The sequence below is a fragment of the Terrapene carolina genome, unplaced genomic scaffold, assembly GCF_002925995.2.
Source record: "Terrapene carolina triunguis isolate 2854851 unplaced genomic scaffold, T_m_triunguis-2.0 Scaffold148, whole genome shotgun sequence".
Taxonomy (NCBI): domain Eukaryota; kingdom Metazoa; phylum Chordata; order Testudines; family Emydidae; genus Terrapene; species Terrapene triunguis.
The window spans coordinates 7,946,458-7,970,341 of record NW_020664499.1 but is presented as its reverse complement, the minus strand read 5'-3'; the positions used below and the strand labels follow the sequence as shown (position 1 = coordinate 7,970,341).

Below are 23,884 nucleotides of genomic sequence, written 5' to 3'. Positions count from 1 at the left end.
GACTTCAGCCCAGTTTCTGATTCTGATATTCAGTATGGTCGTAACATACGAGACCTATTAGGACTCTGTCCTTCCACATACTCGGAAAAGGCACCAACACTCAACTGAATGGGAGCTCAAGATCACAGGCTAATTGCTGCCCTGAGCCCAGGCAACCTCAGTGACCCCAGCTCCAGATCAGTCAAGAGAAACTGAACAATCAGAGTCCACGTGAACTGAAGAAGATTCAGGCTACTGCAGCTGCAATGGACACCAAATGCGGCCAGCTTTAATCAGGATTAACAATAGGCCAGGCAGCCAACAAGAGGACTTGGGCAAGAAGAGAGGGCGGATTGTGGTTCACAGTGTTTCATAGGCCAGCCTTATTCTATTCTGGTTCTTACACCATGGCCATCACAATGGTATCTCTAAAGTCACAGTTACTCTAGCAAAACGTACCAGGCAGCACACAAGCTGTGTGCTTTTCAAGAAGTCCAACGTCCTAATGTATCACAGTTGGAGCCTATCTACACTACAACTCAGTGAGGGAGGGCAAGCTTTCAGAGCTCTTGCATATAAAATAGGTATACTCTTCAGAAAAGAAGGAGACTGGTCTTAACCTCCCCTCCTTGGCTCTTACCCATCTCTAGGAGCTGTCATAGAAGATAGGGGATGGGGTATGTTGCCAGAGGAGTTTGGAGGGAGCCATGTAGCAGTTGAAGAGGTGGCTGCACTTTCGATGCTGGAACTCACAAGAGATCGAGCAGAACTCTGAGTCTAGAATAAAAACAATTATTTTCATTGCACATATTCAGTGGATGGACACAGATTTTAGTCCTGCTTCATTTGGGTTTACACTATGTATACAAGCCAAGAGACCCGAGATTAGTGCATTATAAGCATCATTCAAGATAAATATATATTAATGCAGAAGCTATGGCAATGAAACATCAAGGCAACAAATTGAAGTCCCAGAGGGCGATGAATTGCCAGTGTTTAAGGTTGTTACATCCACAGTAACTCACCCAAATTGCACATACTGTATATTTTAAGCTGAAGTCACCTATGGCATTCGCCCTCCCAAGGCCATGCACTATAGTAATCCTCCTGGCTGGGGAGAGCTGTATATGGTTTCAGAACTGAACTGGCAAGTGGCCAGGAGATGCAAAGCTTGCACTTCCCCAGGACCTGAGGGGGTAGCCTGGGGGAGCAGAGACAGACTCAAACTGATATGACTGGTGCTCCAGCCACACCGTCTGTCGTTGCTTCCCCAGCACAACAGCAGCAATGTAGGAAGCAGATGTGCTACTCCACAGCAGGCTTTTTCCTTGTTTTGGCTATTCAGACTAAGTTCTTCAGGGTAGCGACTATCTGTCTGTCTCTGTGTGTCTGTGCAGCACCCAGCAAAACAGGGCCCTGATTCTGGTTGGGGCCTCTAAGTGCCACTGTAACAAATAATACACAGCATGCATAAGTCACAGAACAATTCCTGTATATACTCAGCACATAGTACTTCAAACCTTCCACAACACTTTACCAACCATCACAGATCTGACAGGTCACACACTGCCTGGCTAAAGAGGTTATTGTTAGCGTTTAGGGACTTCAATCCTAAAGTCACTTACACAAGCAATTTTCAGCAAATGCCAGATCTCCCTCTGCCTTTTTCCCTGCATCTGCATCACCGAGCTGTCAGCCTCCTTGATGTTATTCAGAGCCACTTCAATCTTTGGAAGCAAATCAATAATCTTCTGCTTACAGCCTAACAGCTTGCTGTAACAAAGGAGAAATCACAATCACTTTTCCATTCAGTGGGGCACAGGCTTTAGCAGAGTCAATGTGCTGCACTGATTTTACATCTTGCTATTTAAGGAAAAACTGGGTAAACATGTACTTGTCCCTCAGCATTTACATTGATAGCTGAAGGCACAGATGCACAACTGAAAGATTCTTTGGGACCATGGTGGCTCCTGGAAGCCTTCGGGTCTAATGATCAAGGTACACAGCACAAAAAGTTCAATGCAAGAAGGCTTCAGGACTTAGAATTTTCTGTATTTTAGTCTTTCTTCACAAAGACACCTCCTGCCATGGACCCCTCCACCTCAGCAACAGTCACATATGTACATGGAACTCACTTGAGGGAAGGTTCCCAGAGGAGATGTGAAATGCTTTTAGGGAAATTGTTAAGGGGTTGTGTTACAGTATGAGTCAGATGAATGCGAGTATAGAGTGTCTGCATGTCCTTGAAGGGGAAAGCAATTCTTGGTGCGGGGGCTGCAGTGCCCCACTGACAACAGATAATTTGAGGGGGATGTATAGCAAGGTTTGAGACAGATCTTCCCCTTTACTAGCTTTGAAGGTTTAGGGACAGTGATGGGAATGTGCCCTTCAGCAATCTGAATTGTCTCTGAATGAAGTTTTTGCTCTTGGAATATGAATGCAAGGGCTCTCTCTGCTCAACAGAATTAGTATGTTAAAAGGTCCCCAGCCCAGAATGACGGAAGCTGCATCTTGTCTCTGTTTTCCTCCAGAAAGGAAAGCTCTTCTGGTACCTAAGGTGTCCAAAGAGCTCCTTGAGAACTCGATCCTGGCTCTGCACAGTCTGCACGATAATCTTCACCATGTCAGTGCTGTCACTGTAGGCGTGATCTGGAAGGGACACCAATTGTCTGGTTAGCAGAGTGTTCCTCAGCAAACATTTCAGACACAAACCCACAAGTCAAAGAAGGAGTTCTCCTAACAAGCTCTGCCAAAGAAATAGAGACCTACATAAGAATACAGGAATGGCCATACGGGGTCAGACCAAAGGTCCATCTAGCCCAGTATCCTGTCTTCCGACAGTGGCCCATACTAGGTGCCCCAGAGGGAATTAACAGGTAATCATCAAGTGATTCATCCCATCACCCAGTCCCAGCTTCTGGCAAACAGGCTAGACACACCATCCCTGCCCTTCCTGGCTAATAGCCATTGATGGACCTTTCATCCATGAACGTATCTAGTTCTTTTTTGAACCCTGTTATAGTCTTGGCTTTCACAACATCCTCTGGCAAGTAGTTCCACAGGTTGACTGTGCGAAAAAAATACTTCCTTTTGTTCGTTTTAAACCTGCTGCCTATTAATTTCATTTGGTGACCCCTAGTTCTTGTGTTATGAGAAGGAGTAAATAACCCTTCCTTATTTACTTTCTCCACACTAGTCATGATTTTATAGACCTCTATCATATCCCTCCTTAGTCGTCTCTTTTCCAAGATGAAAAGTCCCAGTCTTATTAATCTCTCTTCATATGGAAGCCGTTCCATACCCCTAATCATTTTTGTTGCCTTTTTGTGAACCTTTTCCAATTCTAATACATCTTTTTTGAGATGGGGTGACCACATCTGCACACAGTATTCAAGATGTGGGTGTATCATGGATTTATATAGAGGCAATATGATATTTTCTGTCTTATGATCTATCCCTTTTTCTTAATGATTCCCAACATCATTTGCTTTTTTGACTGCTGCTGCACATTGAGTGGATGTTTTCAGAGAACTATCCACAATGACTCCAAGATCTCTTTCTTGAGTGGCAACAGCTAATTTAGACCCCATCATTTTAGATGTATAGTTGGGATTATGTTTTCCAATGTGCATTACTTTGCATTTATAAACACTGAATTTCATCTGCTATTTTGTTGCCCAGTCACCCAGTTTTGAGATATCCTTTTGTAGCTCTTCACAGTCTGCTTGGGATTTAACAATCTTAAGTAGTTTTGTATCTGCAAATTTTGCCCTTTTCCCAGATCATTTATGACCTGATTAAAAAAGAAGGGGGTTAAGTCTACTAAATCAAAAACCCTTCTCCAGTGCACGCAGTTATACTACACATCAATCATGAGCCAATCAGAGCACAGGGGAGCTGACACTAATCACCCATCTCTCCACACACTATACAATTCCAGGCACTCTGCCGGAGCACTAATTTCCATAATGACTTCAGCTGTTTACCCATCACACAACTATGCAAAAATCCCGCCTCTGACTGCCCTTATAATATCCTAGCCACAATATTCAGGACCATTTGAATTTCTGCCACCCTCCCCACCATCACACCAGCCAGTGTAATTTAAAAAGTGGGGAAGGAGGAGCAGAGGGCATGATTAAGAATGTTAGATGCAATGGCAAAGTAGGGAAGATGCCAGAAGGTGACCATGTTTATTGTGGGCATGAGAATGAGGAATTGTAAGGACATTGGGCATAGAAGAATACCCATAAGAGTGCATGAATCAAAAGGTAGAGGGAGCATTTCAGTGTAGCACTAACTTGACACTCATCAATGCAGTAATAATGGAAACCTGGGACTAACATGACTTGGACTTCCTTTTTGAGAGTTTGTTTAGCCCAGGATACAATTATTAAGTAAACAGGAAACACTTGATAAATGTTTGCAAACCTCCAAAATAATAAATGTAACAAACTAGTGAATAAAGTGTGTAAATGTGCACAAGTTGGGACAATTCCCACAGCACTCCCACTCCAGGCCTTCACCACAGCACTCCCTAAAAGTCCATCTAATTTTTGAACTAGAGGTGTAACTTCCAATTCAGAGGCATATCTGTGCTAGCTCTCATTTAGCTAGAGAGATAAAAATAGAAGCATAGGTGTAAGTGGTGGTGGGGCAGCTAGCCATCTGAGTATGTGCCTGTCTAAGCCATAGGTATATACACAGGTGCCTAGCCCCTCCCATCACTTATGGAGCCATGGCTACACTTATTTTTTGCATGCTAGCTTGATTAGAGCTGGTGCAGACATACATTTGACTAGGTCATGGGAGTGGAATCAGACAAAGGACTGGTTACCACAGAGAGACTAATGGATTTAAGGCCTATGAGCTATTTTTCTAGACCTTTGAGAAAAAGCCAAAAAATCACTGAACCAGAACAATGCTAAGAAGGACTTGACTGTTTATCCATCTGTTCCATCTCCTTCTACTAGAGTGTGAGCTTCTCGGGGGGCAAAAGCTGCCTCTGTTTTTTCTATTTGTCAAGTGATCAGCACAATGGGGCCCTCATTCCTGACTGGGAACTCTAGGTACTACTGCAGTAGGACCACCTCCACCATATAGGACACTGTTACAAAAGCTGAGCTCTTGGTGTGGTTTTAAGACAGCAGTGTCCATCATGATGATCTTGCTCAATAATTCCATACGCATGGGTTAAAAACACCTCTGGGAAGCTCTGGGAGGACGACTGATCAGTTTCCATGAACTAAAGCATAACATTTAGGGTAAATGGAGGGACAGGGTGTGGCTCAACTGCTTTTTGGTTGTTTTGTTTGTTCCATATCTGACTTTTGCTTTCTGCATCAAGTCCTGGTTCTACAAAGCCTGGAGCCCCGTCAGCCTCAGGCCATGGTGTTTCTCAGGGTTACCTAACCAGACCAAGGTGTGGCTTTTGCCTGCTCCCCTGACATTGTCCTAGTGGCTCTTGGCACAGGGAGAAACTTCATCCACCAGCTCCAGCCCAACCTTCTAACCAGGGCCAGGACTCCCCTACTCAGGGGAAGAGGTGTGACTCCAGCAGAAGGCTCACAGTAACTACCACCCCCATCACCAATTCACAAAAAGAACGTTTGTTCTTCCTCTCCCCTCTCTGTGTCTGTAACGCTCAGGGCCATTCCTTGTAGATAGTTATCAAAGCCATGTTAGGTAGACTAGAATATCTAACCTTTCTGCCTGTATGGTTAGAGAATCAAAGAGTAAGTGCTAAATATGTCTGCCTGCATTCCAGTAGAAATCTAACAATGTGATCTAATACGCATATAGTTGCTAAATCCTGTTCCTATCTTATAATGCTTCATTACTGTATTCTATTGACTCAGAGATCAAAAGGGGATATCATCATTTAGATGGGACTGGTGGTATAAAATTATTATTGTCCTCATCTCTTCTCAAAGCTTGTAATTCCACATAGTAAACCACCTATGAACTGTTTATGAATGGCTGTTACTAGAAGTATTGTCTGTGAAAGGACCCACTGAATACAGATCACAAACTGTCAGCTCACTTTTCTCAAAGCCCAGGTGGTAGAGTTACCTGTCAGTGCCCTGCCTGCTTCAACTATAAAGGAAACTTTAGGCCTGATCCTTTTCATCTCAGGTCTGCTTAAACTTTAACAGGGAAGTTCTAATCCATAAGACTGAGGTCTCCAGGTTTACCCTGAAATTCTCATGGAAGAACTTGAACAGACTCTATACCTAGACTACCTATTGGACTGTAACCTTTTATATCCAGAAAGACTTTTACAAATCAGCAGCCTCACCATCTCGACTACAAAGCTGGCCTAAGAACTTTACACACATTTGTATGTATATTGATCTCTTAACCATATATCTCTCTTCTTTCTTTCCTTTTATTAATAAAACTTAGATTTAGTTAAGAAGGATTGGTTGTAAGCATGCATTTGGGTAAGATCTGAAATATTCATTGACCTGGTGGGCAATGTATCTGATCCTTTGGGATTGGTAAAACTTTAAGTATGGTTAGAGACCTATTAAATTCACAGCTGTGAAAAACGGTATTGCCACCCTTACTTCTGTGCTGCCTTCCCAGCTGAATGGCTGGAGAGCAGCAGCTGTTGGCCAGGTGCCGAATTCTGAAGGCAGCGCTGTCACCAGCAGTAGCACAGAAGTAAGGGTGGCAATACCGTGACCCACCCCCACAATAGCCTTGTGATCCCCTTTTGGGTCCGGACCCCAGTTTGAGAAACGCTGAATCTCAAGGACTTCACATGTTTATATTTTGCCATTTTTAAATACAAATTAATGTTTTGTTACAACACCGTGAAACTTAAGATTTAAATATCTGAAACCATAAAATTCAAGATTTTTTAAATATGACCATGAAATTTGCAAAAATGGACCATGAATTTGGTAGGGGCCTAAATATGGTGAATAACGTTTTCAGTAACCCCTCACTATTTTAGACTTGGATGTCTAGATGGGAGCCAAAGGCTGGAATGCCTAACGGGGGCTGTATCTGGCTTCTTGTAAACCAGCGCGCTACTTCAGAAGCTATTTTGTTACTGGCTTGGTGAATCTAAGGGCAGGTCTTCACTACTCGCTCAATCTATCAGGGATCGATTTATCGCGTCTCGTCTAGATGCAGCTAAATCGATCCCCGAACGCGCTCCCCGTCGACTCCGGAACTCCAGCTCGCGAGAGGCGGAAGCAGAGTCAACAGGGGAGCAGCAGCGGTTGACTCGCTGCCGTCCTCACCGCCAGGTAAGTCGACCTAAGATACGCTGTAGCTGAAGTTGCGTACCTTAGGTTGACCCCGCCCCTAGAGTAGACCAGGGCTTATTATAGAATAAACCACCAGTTTGGGAGATTGTCTGTCCTATTTCTTGCAGTCTGCCCTGAGTGAAACATTCTCAGTGTGGCCCATCAAGGCACCACGGTCACATTAGAGCGTCTGTTCTTCCTCTCTCCCCTCTCATCTGTGTGTCTGCTTGGGTTTGGCCAGTGACAGTGACCTGACAAACTGAAAGCTCTGTAAGTAACACAGAAGGTTTTGACGGCACCATCCCACACTAAGATAAGAGCTAAGCAACAAGGCTGGGTTGGTGACCTACATGATTTTCTAAACATCTTAATAACTGACTGAGAAGGGTTAACAGCATGCATAGCCCTGGAGCAATTAAGCCTTAAACCACAAGACCAGAATCCTAACACTTTTTACCCTATAGCTGATGCTATGTAACACCGGACTGATTTATACGTCATGACACCTACCTCCTCTACCCCAGACCCACCTGGTCAGGGCCAGGCCAAACTGAAGGGGTGTGGCAGTTCTGACACTATATAAAAGAAGGTGTAATGAAAAGGATCACTAAACAAGTTACGTTTTACGGGCCATATAATTTTTTGGTAGTGAAATTTATATATGATGTTATTTACACAACTCACAGACATTGCCGACATTTTCTCCACTCACCACCTATGTCTTTGGACATGCACATCATCAAACCACTCCCCTCAGCTCCCACCAAAACCTTGAGATCTTCCCCACCCCAACACTCTAAGTGTATCTCCACCCCTCCCTGCCCAGCATTCCCTCTGCCATGCTGCAAATGATAATGTAAAAAATCTGATCTTACTGTTGAAAGCAAAGATTACTTGCAGGGTTTGAGTTTTATGTAGGTCATAGAATAAACCTGTTCCATACCTGGAGGTCTTGGTTTTAATTGCTTGTATAGTTCTATGGCTTTTTGTTCACTGCAAAAAGAAGAAATCACTTCATACATGTATTCACACACACAGAAGAAACTGATCATCTGTAATATTCAAGAGTAAAAAGACTTCATATTCAAGTTTTTATTAAGATGGAGCTCATTTTTAAATGTTACTAATAGATACCCTGCCTCTTCAACATTAGGAATCCATGTCAATTCATTCCATGATAGAAGTCCACATTTCCTAGAAAGCTGTCCCCTTTTCTTCATGATTCTGTATTTACCTTGTGGATATTCAGACTAAATGGCATTAATTCTATGCTTTCTTCAATTATTTTGAAGATATTATTTATTATTTCTATAAAATCTACCAGGATTTTGTTCCCATATAACATTTAAACATTGAAGGTTTGATTTAGTAACTTTGTTAGCTTTTCTTCTGTATAACTGCCTGACAAATTCCCCATTTGCACTCACATTTACTTGCTTGCTCTCAGTTCCATAGTGGACATTTGGGAAGAGTATGAGGAAGAGAGCACTAAAAAGGTACATTTCTTTCTCCCTTTAAAGTAAGTTTTGCTACTCGGCATAACTCAAATAACTCAAAAGCAGCTACATGTGGAAGCTTCCAACTCCGTGACAAATCCTCACTTTCCTATTTCAAAAAGTTCTGCTGTGAAAGATTATACTGACTAGTTTCTCCCATCACCCAGACCATTCATAAACCTGGAACCTCCCATTCCCTGGCTGGCCAGCCCGCCCAACCACCCTTACTCACCCCCAGAGGAGTTTCAAGGGAATCACATATTCCAGTCAAATGTCCTGTGCTTTGTCCCAATAATAATATATGTATAGAGCACCCTCCTCCACAAAAATGCTGGGGTTGCTGAGCAACCATAACAGCATTTTCTTGTTAACTACCAGAAAATACCCCAACCTCAACAAAATTAGACAGGGTGGGTAAACAAAAACAGTAAGAAAAAAAACCAACAGAACAGCAGCAACAGCAGGAGTAATTTAAAAACACCTCTGAAAAAAACAAGTTTTGGTGTTTTTTGAGTGGGAAGATGAAATGGACAGATTTCAGGAAGGAGGGAGTTCCACATGGCCACAGCCAAGGCTCGACCGCAGGCCTACTTCAGGCATGATGGTAGAACCCCTAAGCACCAGGTGGTGTGGGAGAGCAAAATTCCATTAGATAGAGGCTCAAGGAGGGAATCTTAAATATAACCAGGGCCAGTCCCATTCAGAACTTTATAAACCAGAAAAGATAACTGACTGAATCTGCCACTTAACAGGCAGCTAATGTAAAGAACACAATGCAGGCTGAATATGCTCCCAACAGCTCAAACTTGCAAGCTGTCATGTGACTGAATCTGAACGAGCTGCAAGTGGTGCATCAGCCTTGGTGGTAGCCCCACAAGAGGGAATTACAACAGCTGATTTCTCAAGATCACAAGGGCTTATGCAGCCATTGCCAGTTCATCATGAGTTAAATGAGGACAAAACCTATGCAAATGTGCATAGCTGAAAACCACATCCAACACATGAATAGAGCATGGTCAAAAACGACACCATGATAATGCACCTGAGCTTTCAGAGTACTGGGAATAGCTAAGAGACACCTTCCTTTTGGCACCCCCAAGCCAGACAGCAGACCACTACACTGCACCTGTAATGTAGGGGGAGGAGAGCTTAATAGCATTCAACTCCCTCAATTAAGTTTTAGATGCTGTGCAAACAGGTCTGAAGATCCAGCAGTCTCTCTTGTGCCCTAATCCCAGTCCGGTGCTTCTTGGTGTGCACTGGTGCTTGAAAAATAAATACACAGAGGAGAGAAAATCTGAGACAAGGATGGAGAGAAAATCCCCACCCCATCATACCCCAGTCTGCTTCTCACCCCTGCCAGCCCCCAACCGCCAAGAGGCCAGGCACCCAGCCTGCTCTTCACTCCCTATGACCCCCAACCTCTGAAGGGCCAGGCACTCAGCCTGCTCCTTACTCCCCTCATCCCTCACTCACCAAAGGACCAGGCACCCCGTTTGCTCCTCACTCCCCAACAAGGAAGGGGTATAGTAGAACCTGATATGCAATCCCCCTGCAACTGAAGAAGTAACCTGGTTTGGTATGTTTTCAGACATTGTGAGCAGCTTATATCCCTCTGTTACTGAGGGGTGAAGTTGCTGCTGGTGACAGAGATTTGGACTTTAGGAATTGCCAAGAAAGGCTGTTCCTATGGAAGCGCTGTGACACTATGGTGACGGGTGCTAATATGAAACACTCAGCTAAAAAGGACAGTACTTTAGAGCAGCATTTGCCACCTTTGGTACAAGATCACATGCTGTCACTTCCAGTTGGATTGGATGGCACACAGTAACTGGGACAAGGGTCCTGTAGATCTAGGTCTCTCACTGAGGCAAGTCCTATTTTACAGTTACCACCGGGAAAAGCATTTGTATTACGGGAGTGCCCAAAGGCCCTAGCCAAAACTGGGGCCCCTTTGTGCTGGGTATAGACAGTCCCTACCCCGAAGGCCTCACAATGTCAATAGACACAGTGTAGGAGGAGGAAAAGATTATTATCCCCATTTAACAGATGGGGAAGCCTGAGATTCAGCAGTTCAGTGACTTGCCCAAAGTCATACAGGGAATCTAACACAGCTGGGGGGAAAAATGAGATCTCCTGTGCCTCTGTCCAGTGCTTTAGCCACAAGATCATCCTTTCTTCTCATTTCCTGGCTCTAAACATTCACTTACTCAGGAAGGGAAGGGACATTTCTTCCTGCCCTCTGCCTATCTGTTGTTTACGTGATAATTGGTTACATACTCAGCAGCACACTTTTTCCTTATCTGTTTCTAGTAGGCTTACTCCACTCACTCTGAACCCCAATTCCAAGCCAGCAATTTCACAATACAAATTACTCATCAGCACATCAGGCAGTAGGCTGAAGCCTTGATCAGGCCTGTGGCACTGCTGGAGACTGCACACCAAGCTAGTTGGACCCACTACCATTATCAGTGAGTATCCAGCACCCCTCATCCTGCCCCCGTTGGCTGCTTTCACTCCAAAGTAAATATACTGAAATGTGTCCACTTACTCTGAATTGACAGCAGTGTAACTTAGACCAGATATGGCCCCAGAATGGCCAGGATGGACAGTGTGTAGGGAATCATTCAGGGATGCACAGTGAATAAAGCAGAGATCAGGAAGACACCTACCTCAGTTAGCACACATTCACTGAGCACAGTATAGAATAGAGTTTCTTTGGAAATAACAGATCCAGTAACTATAGGCTATATAGTTACACATATGCACAAAGGGACAAAGTTAAGACTGCATGTGCAAACTTTACTTTGGCACTTCCTAACTTGAGTGCTGCACTTTGCAACCCCAATGTTCTTTTAAAGCAGGCTGTAAATGGAATATAACTAACCATTTTCAAGGTTTTTTTTTAAATGTTATTATTGCTCCAAAACCACATCTGAAACACTTAATAATGTTTGAGAAAATATTGTCATTTTCACACAATAATGGCTCAATGAAGTTTACTTCCCTCTTTGGGCTGAGAACAAAGCAAGAAAAACCTTAGCTCTCTCAAGTACCCAGTTTTCAAAGAGTCTGGGTATATAATTCTAAAGCACTGAAGGAAAAACACACACACACTTACTTCCCCCCCTCCACACACACACACACACACACACACACACACACACACACACTTACTTTCACCTCTTCAAAATTATATATATATATATATATAATTTATTTAAATTCTCCATTTTGAAGAGATGAAAGTAAGTGTGGGGGGGGGGGGGGGAAGTATATATAAAAAAACCTGTTACAATGTAAAATGATTTCAACAAGTATGAGAGAATAGCTCTTTTCCTTACAGACTCTCCATGACATCTCCCTGGCGCCTTGCATATGGACTCCTCTGCAGTTCCACAATCTCTGTGTGCAGAGCCATAATCTGTTCGTCTAGGTATCCAATATCTCCAGCCTAATGAAAAAAAATAACTCGCCATAGATCTCAAGTTTTTACTGGAAAGTGATAGTCCATGTATTAAGCAATTTCAGGAGCAGAAATACATAAAAATCAACAAAAAGATTCTCCAAGTTACTTTGTTCAATAGACAAGTGAACCTGAGTGGAATTAACAACATTCTGAAAGTGCGAGTCTTGCTGTTATTGAGGGACAATAATCATTCACTAAATCAACTAGTTGCTGCTATAGTTCTACGGATTTCAGACCAATTTCCACACAATGTACAATACCCTCAACAACCTTGGATAGACACAGACAATACGAACAAACAGCAAACATATCTTCTTATAACAAAGGATTCCTCTAGAGTCAGCATTGTTGGGTTAACCACAGCCAGAATCAGCAGATAGTCTCAATTTTGGTGCTGAAACTGCTCCTATATATAAGCTGTGGAACTGTATTACAGTCCAAGTTGAGATGCTTCCAGAACTTGAAAACTTAAAAAGCTATAAATAGATAAACTATGTACCTGAATAGGAAAATGCCACTGTAGTGATCCCTCTGTTAAGAGAAGACAAACTTGTGGTAAGTCCAAATGGTCTGTTCTCACACGTAGAAGGAATCTACTAGTCTGGAGTCATGATTGATAGGTTAACATATTGTTAATCCCCAAGTGGGGGGTATAAAAGAGACCAGGATGAGATGAGGAGACACATGTAGGGAGAATGGCAGACTGAAGGACTCTGACCAAAGACAGCATTGGAAGAAGATGTTGTATCTCCTTGCATCTGATCAATGTACACTTTGATTGCCAGAGATCTGCAATTCTTCTCATAAGAGGTTCTATTTCTTTCTACCCAGGTTGTGGAATCAAACTGAGTTGACCATGCTCTGAGATTTGTAAATGTTCAGATTTTTTTCCTAATGCTTTTAAGATAGCTGAACGGAGTCATCAGGAGATGGTAGATTTTGAATCTTTTAGATCTTTGATTTTGCCAGCAAGGATATGAATTAGGTATCTGAATTCCAGATGGGTCCTGTGTCCTAATCAAATGGAATTGGATTGTTCTGCTGACATCCAGGTGATTGCATCTGTTTCCTTGGAAATACATGAAGTTAAGGCCATAAGAAAGGAAACTTGTCCCCTGACAGAGATGATACAGAGCAACTATACTAGTTCAAGAAACCTGGAAGTAGTTCCAAGAAGTACTCTGGGTGAAAAAACCCTGAGGACAAAATAAAAATGTCACTTATCCTTCTAAGAGAAACAAGTGGAGTTTGACAAGACAACCTTAACTTCTTAATTCTTAAGAAAAGAATCCAGGTGGAGGCAGCACTTGGATCAAAGCACTGCTCCATCTTCAGGGTGCTCAAGGCAGGAACATGTAACAGAGTGCTGAGACTAAGCCCTATTAGTCAAGCCACCCAATATGACCCAAAGACAAGTTCTGTTAGATGCTAACTTAGCATTAAAGCTATCCTGAGAGTGCAATGATTAGAAGACTTCCAGTACTAGCTATAGACAGAGAAGATAATATCTACCAATTACTCTGGGAGATGGACCTCGAGGTCCAAGTCATCAAACTAAATCTGCCGGGACCCAGACACTGGACATTGCAATAGCATACCTAGGCTGGTGGGGAAAAAACACCAAGGAAACACATCAGCATCCTCCTTGAGTCAGAACCAGAGCAAACACTAGATGTAGCATTTTCTAATCATCCTGGACACTTGAACAAAGAATGGTCAACAGGGGAAGCTGTAGTAAAGACCATAATTTAGATAGTTTGCTGGCAGCAGCAACAAGTACACATTTCCTGTTTCATGCAAGCACAACGATCAAGAGGGAATCCTCCGCATCTCATGGACATCCAGAAAAATCAGAGGTAGGACCTTAAACTCCCCTACCCAGAGGAACAGGATTATGGATGACCAATCCTAAAGCCTTTAAACTGAGCCTTTCCTAACTGGCCCCTGCTAGAAAAAAAGGTTGAGCAATTTGTGGAAAGGGACGGGACTCTATATAACATCCCACTTCCACAAGACACACTTTATTTAAAAAAATAAAATGCAAAGTGTTAGGCAACACTAATATAGGAATCACCTCCACCATCTGAATGCACTATGTAAAAGCAGCTTCAATATATTTATCTGACTGGCCCACAACTACTACTAGAACACATGAAGTGATGCTTCATTGTTTTTGGGAAAAAACAGTAGAATTCCAAGGCAAAAAAACAACACTGTGGTGGAGTAAAGGTTTCATAGATGTTAAGGCTAGAAGGGACCATTAGATCATCCAGTCTGAGCTCCTGCACAACACAGACCTGAAAACAGACCTGCATTAAACCCACATCTTGTAGTTGAGCTGGAGCTTATCTTCTAGAAAGAGCTATCCAATCTTGATTTAAAAACTTAACATCTTTAAATTCAAAGTGGAGGAACTGGATAATCTCCATCCCAGAATATTGGAGCAATTGGGACACGACATTACAAATTAAGCAGCAAGGATTTTTAATAAATCTAGTAAATTGATAGTAGTACCATATAGACTGGAGAATATCAAAAGTAGTTTAAGAAAAGGAAAAAAGGTTCCAAGTAACTATAGACCTATTAGTCATTCCCCTCTATTCGACACTGGTGAGGCCTCATCTGGAGTAGTGTGTCCAGTTTTGGGCCCCACACTACAAGAAGGATGTGGAAAAACTGGAAAGAGTCCAGCGGAGGGCAACAAAAATGATTAGGGGGCTGGAGCACACGACTTATGAGGAGAGGCTGAGGGAACTGGGATTGTTTAGTCTGCAGAAGAGAAGAATTGGGCGGGGGGGGGGGAATTTGATAGCTGCTTTCAACTACCTGAAAGGGGTTTCCAAAGAGGATGGATCTACACTGTTCTCAGTGGTACCAGATGACAGAACAAGGAGTAATGGTCTCAAGTTGCAGTGGGGGAGGTTTAGGTTGGATATTAGGAAAAACTTTTTCACTAGGAGGGTGGTGAAGAATTGGAATGGGTTACCTAGGGAGGTGGTGGAATCTCCTTCCTTAGAGGTTTTTAAGGTCAGGCTTGACAAAGCCCTGGCTGGGATGATTTACTTGGAATTGGTCCTGCTTTGAGCAGGGGGTTGGACTAGATGACCTCCTGAGGTCCCTTCCAGCCCTGATATTCTATGATTCTATGATTTCAATAGCATGCAAGACTTTGGAAAAAACTTTAATGAAAGGATTAATTAAAGACATGGAGGTAAATGGAAAATAGGACAAAATGAAACATGGGTTTACAAAAGGCAGATCACACCAGACTAACCAGATATCTTTCTTAGATAAGATAAATGATTGTCTAGACCAGGAAAATACAGTCAATCAAATCTACCTGGATTTCAAGTAAAGCATTTGATACAGTTCCACATGGGAAATTATTAGTTGAATTCGAGAATATGAACTGGCTAAAAGGGATATGACAATGGGTTGTGCCTGGAGGGAAGTATTAGTGGAGTCTCCCAACTATCAGTCTTGGGACAGTTCTTATTTAATATTTTAATTAGTGATCTGGGGACAAAAAGTAGGAATGTACTAATGAAATTCACTGACGACACAAAGTTGGGAGGCATCAACACAGCGGAGGAATGAAATATTATCCAGTAAGAACTGAATAACCTAGAGGACTGGATTAATAGAAATGGGATGACGTGTTATACTACAGCGTGCAAGGTCATGTACTTAGGGGCTAAAAACAAGAATTTCTGCTATAAACTGGGAGCTCATAGTTGAAAATGACAGAGGAGAAAGACCTGGGTGTATTGATCACAAGATGACTATAAGCCACAAATGTACCAAGGCCATGAAAAAGATAAAGGCGATCCTAGGATGTATAAGATGATGCATTTCCAGCAGAGATAGGGAAGTATTAATACCATTATACAAGGAATCTGGAATATTGTATACATTTCTGGTCACCCATGTTCAAGAAAGATGAATTAAAACTGCAAGAGGTGCAGTTTAAGGCTGTGAGGATGATCAGGGGAATGGAGAGGCTCTCTTATGAGAGGAGACAAAGAGGTTGGCTTTCTTAGCCTAGCAAAATGAAGGCTGGGAAGGGATCTAATTGCTCTCTATAAACACATGAGGGGAATAAACACCAGGGAGGGAGAAGAGCTATTTAAGTTAAAGGACTATGTTAGCATAAGAGCAAAGGGCGATAAACTGGCCATAAGTAAATTTAGGCTCAGCTGGTGAAAATGTTCTAGGCTGACCTGAATGGACTGTGCTTTAACCTTTATTTCTCTTTGCTAATCTAAGGACTTCCAACACGGTGTTCCAATTGACTAATAAATCCTACATTGTTGTATGCCATGTAGTTGTAGCCATGTCGGTCCCAGGATATTAGAGAGATAAGGTAGGTAAGGTAATATCTTTTACTGGACTGAGAAAAAAAAAAAAAAATATATATATTACTTCACCCACCGCGTCTCTAATAAATCCTACTATGTTTTGAAAACACTGTTTAGGGTGTCATTGGAAATACTGGCTAGGGTGCATTAGTCCCTGAAGTGTACAAGTCTCTACCAGGAGTCTTTCTCAGTTGGACTTGCTGACCAGAATTCATGGTGTGAAGCAGGAATGCTGGAGCCTCCAATTAAGGATGCAGTGAGTCTGCATTGTCTTCCTTGAAGGAAGAATGAGACCCCTCGAGGGTCTGGCATACTAAGGGGGTTCTCCAAGAGACTGTTCAAAAGCTAAGGATGTAGCACCAAACCTGGGGATCCGTGACACTTACCAAGGGTTGTGGTGGATTTGCCATCTCCAGAAATTTTAAAATCAAGATTAGATATTTTTCTAAAAGAGATGCTCTAGTTCAAGCAGGAGTTAATTCAGGGAAGTCCTGTGGCCTGTGTTACACAGGAGGTCAGACTAGATGATCACAGTTGTCCCTTCTGGCCTTGGAAGCTACGAACCGCATCATAAGAGATGCTTCCATAATGAGAAGTGAGCTTTATAAAGAAAATGTCAAAGTGGATGGTTTAGGTATTTCAATTACTCTGATGTCAAGACAAGTTTAAAATAAAGTGGTAAAATGTTAAGTGACTGGTTCCCTGTCAAGCTTGGTAAACCAAAAATATCTGTGTGAGGGGTGGGAGTGGGAACAACTACAAAATCTCATTTACTCCCGAATCACCTCACTCTAGAAATGAATAATAGTTTTCTATGATCTTGTTTCTCTAATATGGACTCTAAGGGTATGTCTACACTACAGGATTAATCCGAATTTAGATAATTCGAATTTGGGAAACAGGTTGTATAAATTCGATTGTGCGCGGCCACACTAAGCACCTTAATTCGGTTTTAAACCACATTAATTCGGTGGTGTGCGGCCACACTACCCCATTAACTTAAACACAGTAATTCGGTGGTGTGCGTCCACACTAACCCTAATTCGAATTAACAAAATCGATTTAGGCTCTACTCCGTTCGTCGAGGTGGAGTACAGAAATCGATTTAAAGGGCCCTTTAATTCGAATTAACTGGCTCTGTAGTGTGGACGGGTGAAGGGTTAATTCGGATTAAGGCAGCTAAATCCGAATTAAAGTCCTAGTGTAGACCAGGCCTAAGATGACAATGGAAAGAGTAGAATGGAGAAAAATTGTTACATTTGAACAACATGGTGACAGTTGGATTGTTTCTTGAGGAAGATTCTCTGGCTGAAACAGTAATTTTGTTATTGCTACTTCGCTCAGTACATGAGGCATCTTGAACAACTGCTTCAGCTATGACACACACTATAGCTTAAGTTTAATAAGTCATGATTTAACATTTATGTAAGTGAATGTATTTCATCTGTCAGACTCAATGATTCAGTTCCTTTAAAAATGCTATAATTGCCTGAGGGAATCCCTTGAGTTTTCTACACCATACACAGGTCCTGTGGTTGCATAAGTTATTCCTCAGTAAAGCTTCAGAGGGGAAACTGACCCAAATGCAAAAATTATCAGTATCTCGGCCTGCCAAGTTCCCCTCCCCCAGACATCAAGCATCCTTCTTTCACTCCCATACCTCAGCACACTGGATGGCCTTTACTTCCATTTCCTTCCAGGCTTTGAGCATCTTTTCTGAGGCTTAAAAGAAATGAAGTCTGATTAATACACAAAAAGGCACAGATATCAAATGAATTGGAAACGAACCTAGATAAATGCATACATATACAGATAAAAATTTAAGAAAATGGGTGCCTAAAGAAACACACTGAAGTCCACAGTTAGGCACCTAAGTAAGTGTCCTGAACTTCAAGAATACTGAGAACCCAAACAGCTTGCAATGGCTTCAGTTATCTTGAGTTCAGCCACTTTTTGAAAATCAAGCCTATAAACTTTATCTCATAACTTTAGGTTCCCACTTTTGGAAATTTTCGTGGCCTGTATAACACAGGCCAAAGAACTTCATCCTGTCATTCCAGCATCAAACTTATATCTTCTGGTTGAGCTAGAGCAGGTCTCTTAAAAAGAGACATCCTATTTTGATTCTAAGACTCCAAATGATGGAGAATTCACCACATCCCTATGTCAGTTGTAACTACATTTAATCACACTCACTATTAAAAATAGCTCAACCAGAAGTTATGAACTTGAGGCAGGAATCATTGGATGAGGTTCTCTGGTCTGTGCCAAACAGTAGGTCAGGACTAGATGATCAGAATAGTCCCTTCTGGCCTTAACATCTATGAATCTAAAATGCAGGTAACAGCACTTTTCTACCTCATAGGATTGTTGTGAGACTAAATATATTACAGACAGCAAGGCACTCAGATACTATGGTAATGGGGAACATATACAGATGGATTTCCAACAGAAAAAACAACAACATGTGCCACCAGAATGGCAAAAGTGAGAAATGATCAGCAAAACTGCACTATGTATAAAGTTGTCAACAATGCCAATTGCCCATTGCTTCAAATGTAAAAAACTTTATGCCAAAGGGGCAAGGGAGTCTTGCTTCATTCAGTGAATTCAAACTTTGGAACGGGCAGGAACTCCAGGGAAGGAAATGAATATGTGGCAGATTTTTTAAAGATAGCTATTCACCTCTTCTGTAAGTTGTTCTTCAAGATGTGTTCCACATATCCATTCCACTTTGGCGTTTTGGGCATGCACACTCTAAAGTCAAAGACTTTTTCCCAATGCAGTACCCATCAGGGTGGCACTTGCATCCTCCATATGCTTTTGCTCCCAGGCCAAAGTATAAAAGGCAGAGCTGCCCTGATCCCCCTTCAGTTCCTTCACACCAGAATCCAGAATGAATAGATTTTGATTTACAGGGGAAGGAGGGCAGGTCATGGAATGAACATGTGCCACACATCTTGACAGCCCCACGGATTACGATTAAGAGAACAGGTTCCGGAAAGTACAAACTGAGGTTTGAGAAGGAAATGAACTGAGATAAAGGCAGCTCAACACAATAGCAACTAGATTTTTTGGAGGCCTAGCAGAGCATGCTTAGAACAGCTTCCTCGCTACCCCCTCAACTCACTCTTCACTTCAGGTTCGTTCGCCTCCCAATATGAGTCTCCCCATCTTAAAAAAAATGTAGTCCTTTACTTAACTGCCTTTCTGAACCCAAGATCCCACACCTCTCACACTAACTCTTCAATCCAGCTTTTACCCTTTCTGTTCCATGGAAGCTGCTCACACCAAACCTCTAACAACCTCTTCCAGGCCAAATCTCACGGCTCGTATATCAGTCTTCCTCCTCGACCTTTGGATAGCTTCTTACACCACTGACCACTCCCTAATTTTTTAACTCTTTTCCAATGACTTTCATAGCTCCATTCTCTCAGGGTCCTCCTCCTGCTTCTCTGACCGCTCCTATAGCAGGCTCTTTACCCACCCTCTTGATTGGCACAATCATTGACACCCTCTATGTCCTGTCTAGGTGCACATAGCTAACAAGCATGGCTTCAACCACCACCGTCATTGCTGATGACTCACAAATCTACCTCCATCCAACCCAGCATCTCATCCTGTCTCTGATATCGCTTCATGGATTATGTCCTGTTCGCAGATTAAACACAACATGGAAAAATTGATCTTTTAATCATTCCCTCAAGCCCTCTCTCCCTTCTTTCTCCCATATCTGTTGACACCATGACTATCCTAACAGGCATTCAGGTGGCATTTCTTTGACTCAGCCCTTTCTATGGCTACACATACCGACCATGTATAAATCTTGCTATTTCTCCATATGTAACAGCCTATCTTCTGTTTATGCCACCAAAATGCTCATCCAGGATTTCATCATTTCCCGTTCTGACTACTGCAACCTTTCTGGCCTCAATTACGGCAGACTTACCTATTCAAATCTAATCAAATTGCTGATGCTACATTCACCTTTCTGGCTTGTTACTGACCACATTAACCCCTTGGCTCTTCCTTCACTTTGCATCAAGCACCAGTCATCTTGTCTTCACCTTTAAGGTCCTTGACAACTTAGTCCTGCCCTACCTAGCTGCTCTACTAGTTTATTGCAATGTTGACCCCACTTTCACTCTGCCAACATTCTCAACTTCCCTCCCCACCAGCCATCTCCTCCCACAGTTCTTCTACCTAGGAAAATTCCATAACTAAATTCATAGAGCCACACCCGTCCCGTATCTCCTAGAAACCCCTCTTTAGGACATGCCCACCATGATGCCTACAAAACCCTACCATGACAAGGCGTGCACGGAAATGGGACTGTCCTTCTGTTTCTTCCTTTTCCTACTCCCTTATTCTCACCAACTCCCTCACTTCTGCCATTCATAGATTCCAAGGTCAGAAGGGATCATTGTGATCATCTACTTGGACCTGCTGTATAACACAGACCATAGAAGCTTCCCAAAATAATTCTTAGAGCCTGTCTTTTAGCAAAATATCGAATCTTGATTTAAAAATAGTGATGGAGAATCCACCACAACCTTGGGTAAATAGTTCCAATGGTTAATTACCCTCACTATTAAAAATGTACACCTTATTTCCAGTCTGAATTTGTCTAGCTTCAACTTCCAGCCATTGGATCATGTTATACCTTTCTCTGCTAGACTGAAGACCTCATTATTAAGTATTTGTTCCCCGTATAGGTACTTAGCAACTGCAATCAAGTCACCCCTTAACCTTCTTTTTGTTAAGTTAAAATAGATTATGCTCCTTGAGTCTATCACTCTAAGATATGTTTTCAATGCTTTTAAATCATTCTCAGGGCTCGTCTCTGAACCCTCTCCAATTGTTCAACATCCTTCTTTGAACCACGGACACCAGAACTGGATGCAGCATTCCAGTGCCAAATATAGCCTTAAAATCTTCTCTACTCCAACTCAAGATGTCCATTTACACATCCTAGGATCGCATTAGCCCTTGTGTCCACAGCATCACACTGGGAACTCATGTTCAGCTGATTATCCACCTCTCCCACCAAATCTTTTTCAGAGTCACTGGTTCCCAGGATAGAGTCCCTCATCCCGTAAGCATGGCCTACATTCTTTGTTCCTAGATGTACGAGTAGTCCTTGGACTTACAGTGCCGGACTTATGTCGGACACCACTTATGACACTTTTCAATTGACTGCCCGTTTCACCCTTATGACGCTTGTTTCACCCTTATGACAAAAGCTGGCAGGGAGAACAGCACATATCACATGCTGAGCCTCAGCCAATCACTGATTTCACTGTTCAAGCTCTCTCATTGGCTCCCAGCCCCAGGCTCAGCCAATCAAAAACAAGCGGCAAGGCTACCCGGCAACAAGCAACCTTGGCCCTGGAAGCCAATCAGACAAGCAACTGCAAGGATCCCCCTTCCAGCTCCATTCATTGTAACAGCTGCTACAGAGAAATTTACAAGGAGAAGAGGAGAACGTGTGTCCAAACTTCCTTGGACACTTTCTTTAAGATTGCAGAGAAGACTGCAGAGAAGCCCCCAGCCAAGAGCCCTTCAAAAAGTTCTGGGAAATCAAAGCATATGTGATTTGTATATGTTTATTTGAATGCTGTTTACTAAATAAATACATTGACATTGCTACGTTAGTCATCTATAATTAATTTAGTACAAAAATCTGGGTTCTTGTGGTGAAAATAGTGTATCAAGCCTTGGTTCAGGAATTAATCCCCCCTTTATACCTATGGGAAAAGCGGCTTCAACTTGCAACGTTTCGACTTACAACGTAATTCTGAGGAATGAATTGGGTCGTAAGTCGAGGACTCCCTGCATACATTTAGCCATATTAAAATGTATATTATTTGCCTGTGCCCAGCTTACAAAGTGATCCAGATCACTCCGTATCAGTAACCTCCTCTTCATTATCTACCACTCGCTCAATCTGTATGTCATCTGCAAACTTTGTTTGCAGTGGTGTTGCAGCAGTATTGGTCCCAAGATATGAGAAACACAAGGAAGGTGACGTCTCGTATCAGACCAAAATCTGTTGGTGGAAGGTACAAACTTTTGAACTACAGAGTTCTTCAGGATTGGAGAGCCCAGACCTGAAGAAGAGCTCTGTGTAACACAAAAGCTTGTACCGTCCACCAACAGAATTAGGTCCGATAAAAGACATCACTCACCTACCTTGTCTATCTGCAAACTTTATTAGTGATGATTTTGTGTTTTCTTCCAGGTCTTAGGTCCCCTGACCTCTGTCCCCAGTTAAAAAAATACAAAACACTAACAAAACTGTGCTGATCCCCCAATAAGTTCATTTGCTTGTATGAGAGTCTTCATCCTCAAACCTCTATCTGTATCTTTTACATTACAAATTATCTGCAGCAGGAACTGTCTACCCACCATGACCTTCATTGGGGCCTTCAACTATTGCAAAAATACTTACATATTCCATAAGCCATCTGGTCACTGTATCTCTCCAGATCAAGATGAATGCTCTGATGAAAGAATTCCAGCTTTGCTTTCAGTTGCTGAGATGCGGACACCATATTGTTTTTCATCTTGGTTAAGTTGGCGTTATATCGAAGAAGACTCAACCTAAACAACAATTGCAAACAGGGCCTGTTAAAATTAATACAACCGGAATTCTGTGAGTTAGTAAAAAAGAATGAACTGCTATGGAGAACCTGAATTCTAACATCTAAAGGAAATGCATCAGTGGCACTGAATTTTTTACGACCTTTCAGCATAAGGTTTCCAGCAGAGACACGAACCCCGTGTGTGACCCTGGGCAAGTCACTTAAATCCCTCTGGGCCTCAGTTCCCCATATGTAAAATGAGGAGAATAATTCTCTCTTTTCCCCCATTTTAGTTGTCTTGGCTATTTAGACAGTGAGCTCTCCATGGCTGGGACTGACTGGGTATGTGTTTGTACAACACCAAGCAAAACAGGGGAATGTTCATGGCTGGGGCCTCCTGGTGCTACCATAATACCAATAATAAATAAGACAATCTATCCCTGCACATGCAAACTACTCTGAACAATCTGTATTAGTACTATTATATTGGTCACAGAGCAACCATCATAGTTAAACTTGCAAAAACTATCTTTATCATCATCTGTTGTCTGTTCCTGGAATATGGTGAATTATTTTTGAAAACCCCTTTTAGCTTTTTCTGGCTTATGAACATCTGAAGTACAGTCTTCCCCACTGAAAATTCTACAGCTACCATTTTCCAACATACAGGATACTTGTGTTCAGGGCCGGCTCAAGCAGCCAAAACCAAAAAAAAAAAAAAAAAAAAAAAAAAAAAAAA

At 42.3% G+C, this 23,884-nt stretch overlaps 1 protein-coding gene across 2 annotated transcripts in view; it reads right to left on the bottom strand.

Annotated features, from left to right (window-relative positions):
- LOC113406891 (inhibitor of nuclear factor kappa-B kinase subunit alpha) overlaps nucleotides 1-23,884 on the bottom strand; it is a 75,172-nt gene that overhangs the window by 14,490 nt on the left and 36,798 nt on the right. For both annotated transcript variants that reach the window (XM_026653737.1, XM_026653736.2), the window contains 7 exons: nucleotides 23,013-23,164; nucleotides 18,222-18,283; nucleotides 12,079-12,188; nucleotides 8,182-8,231; nucleotides 2,532-2,628; nucleotides 1,605-1,752; nucleotides 620-756 (listed from right to left, as the gene is read on the bottom strand). In XM_026653737.1, the coding sequence (XP_026509522.1) occupies nucleotides 620-756; nucleotides 1,605-1,752; nucleotides 2,532-2,628; nucleotides 8,182-8,231; nucleotides 12,079-12,188; nucleotides 18,222-18,283; nucleotides 23,013-23,164 (756 nt within the window). The remainder of the gene's footprint in view (nucleotides 1-619; nucleotides 757-1,604; nucleotides 1,753-2,531; nucleotides 2,629-8,181; nucleotides 8,232-12,078; nucleotides 12,189-18,221; nucleotides 18,284-23,012; nucleotides 23,165-23,884) is intronic.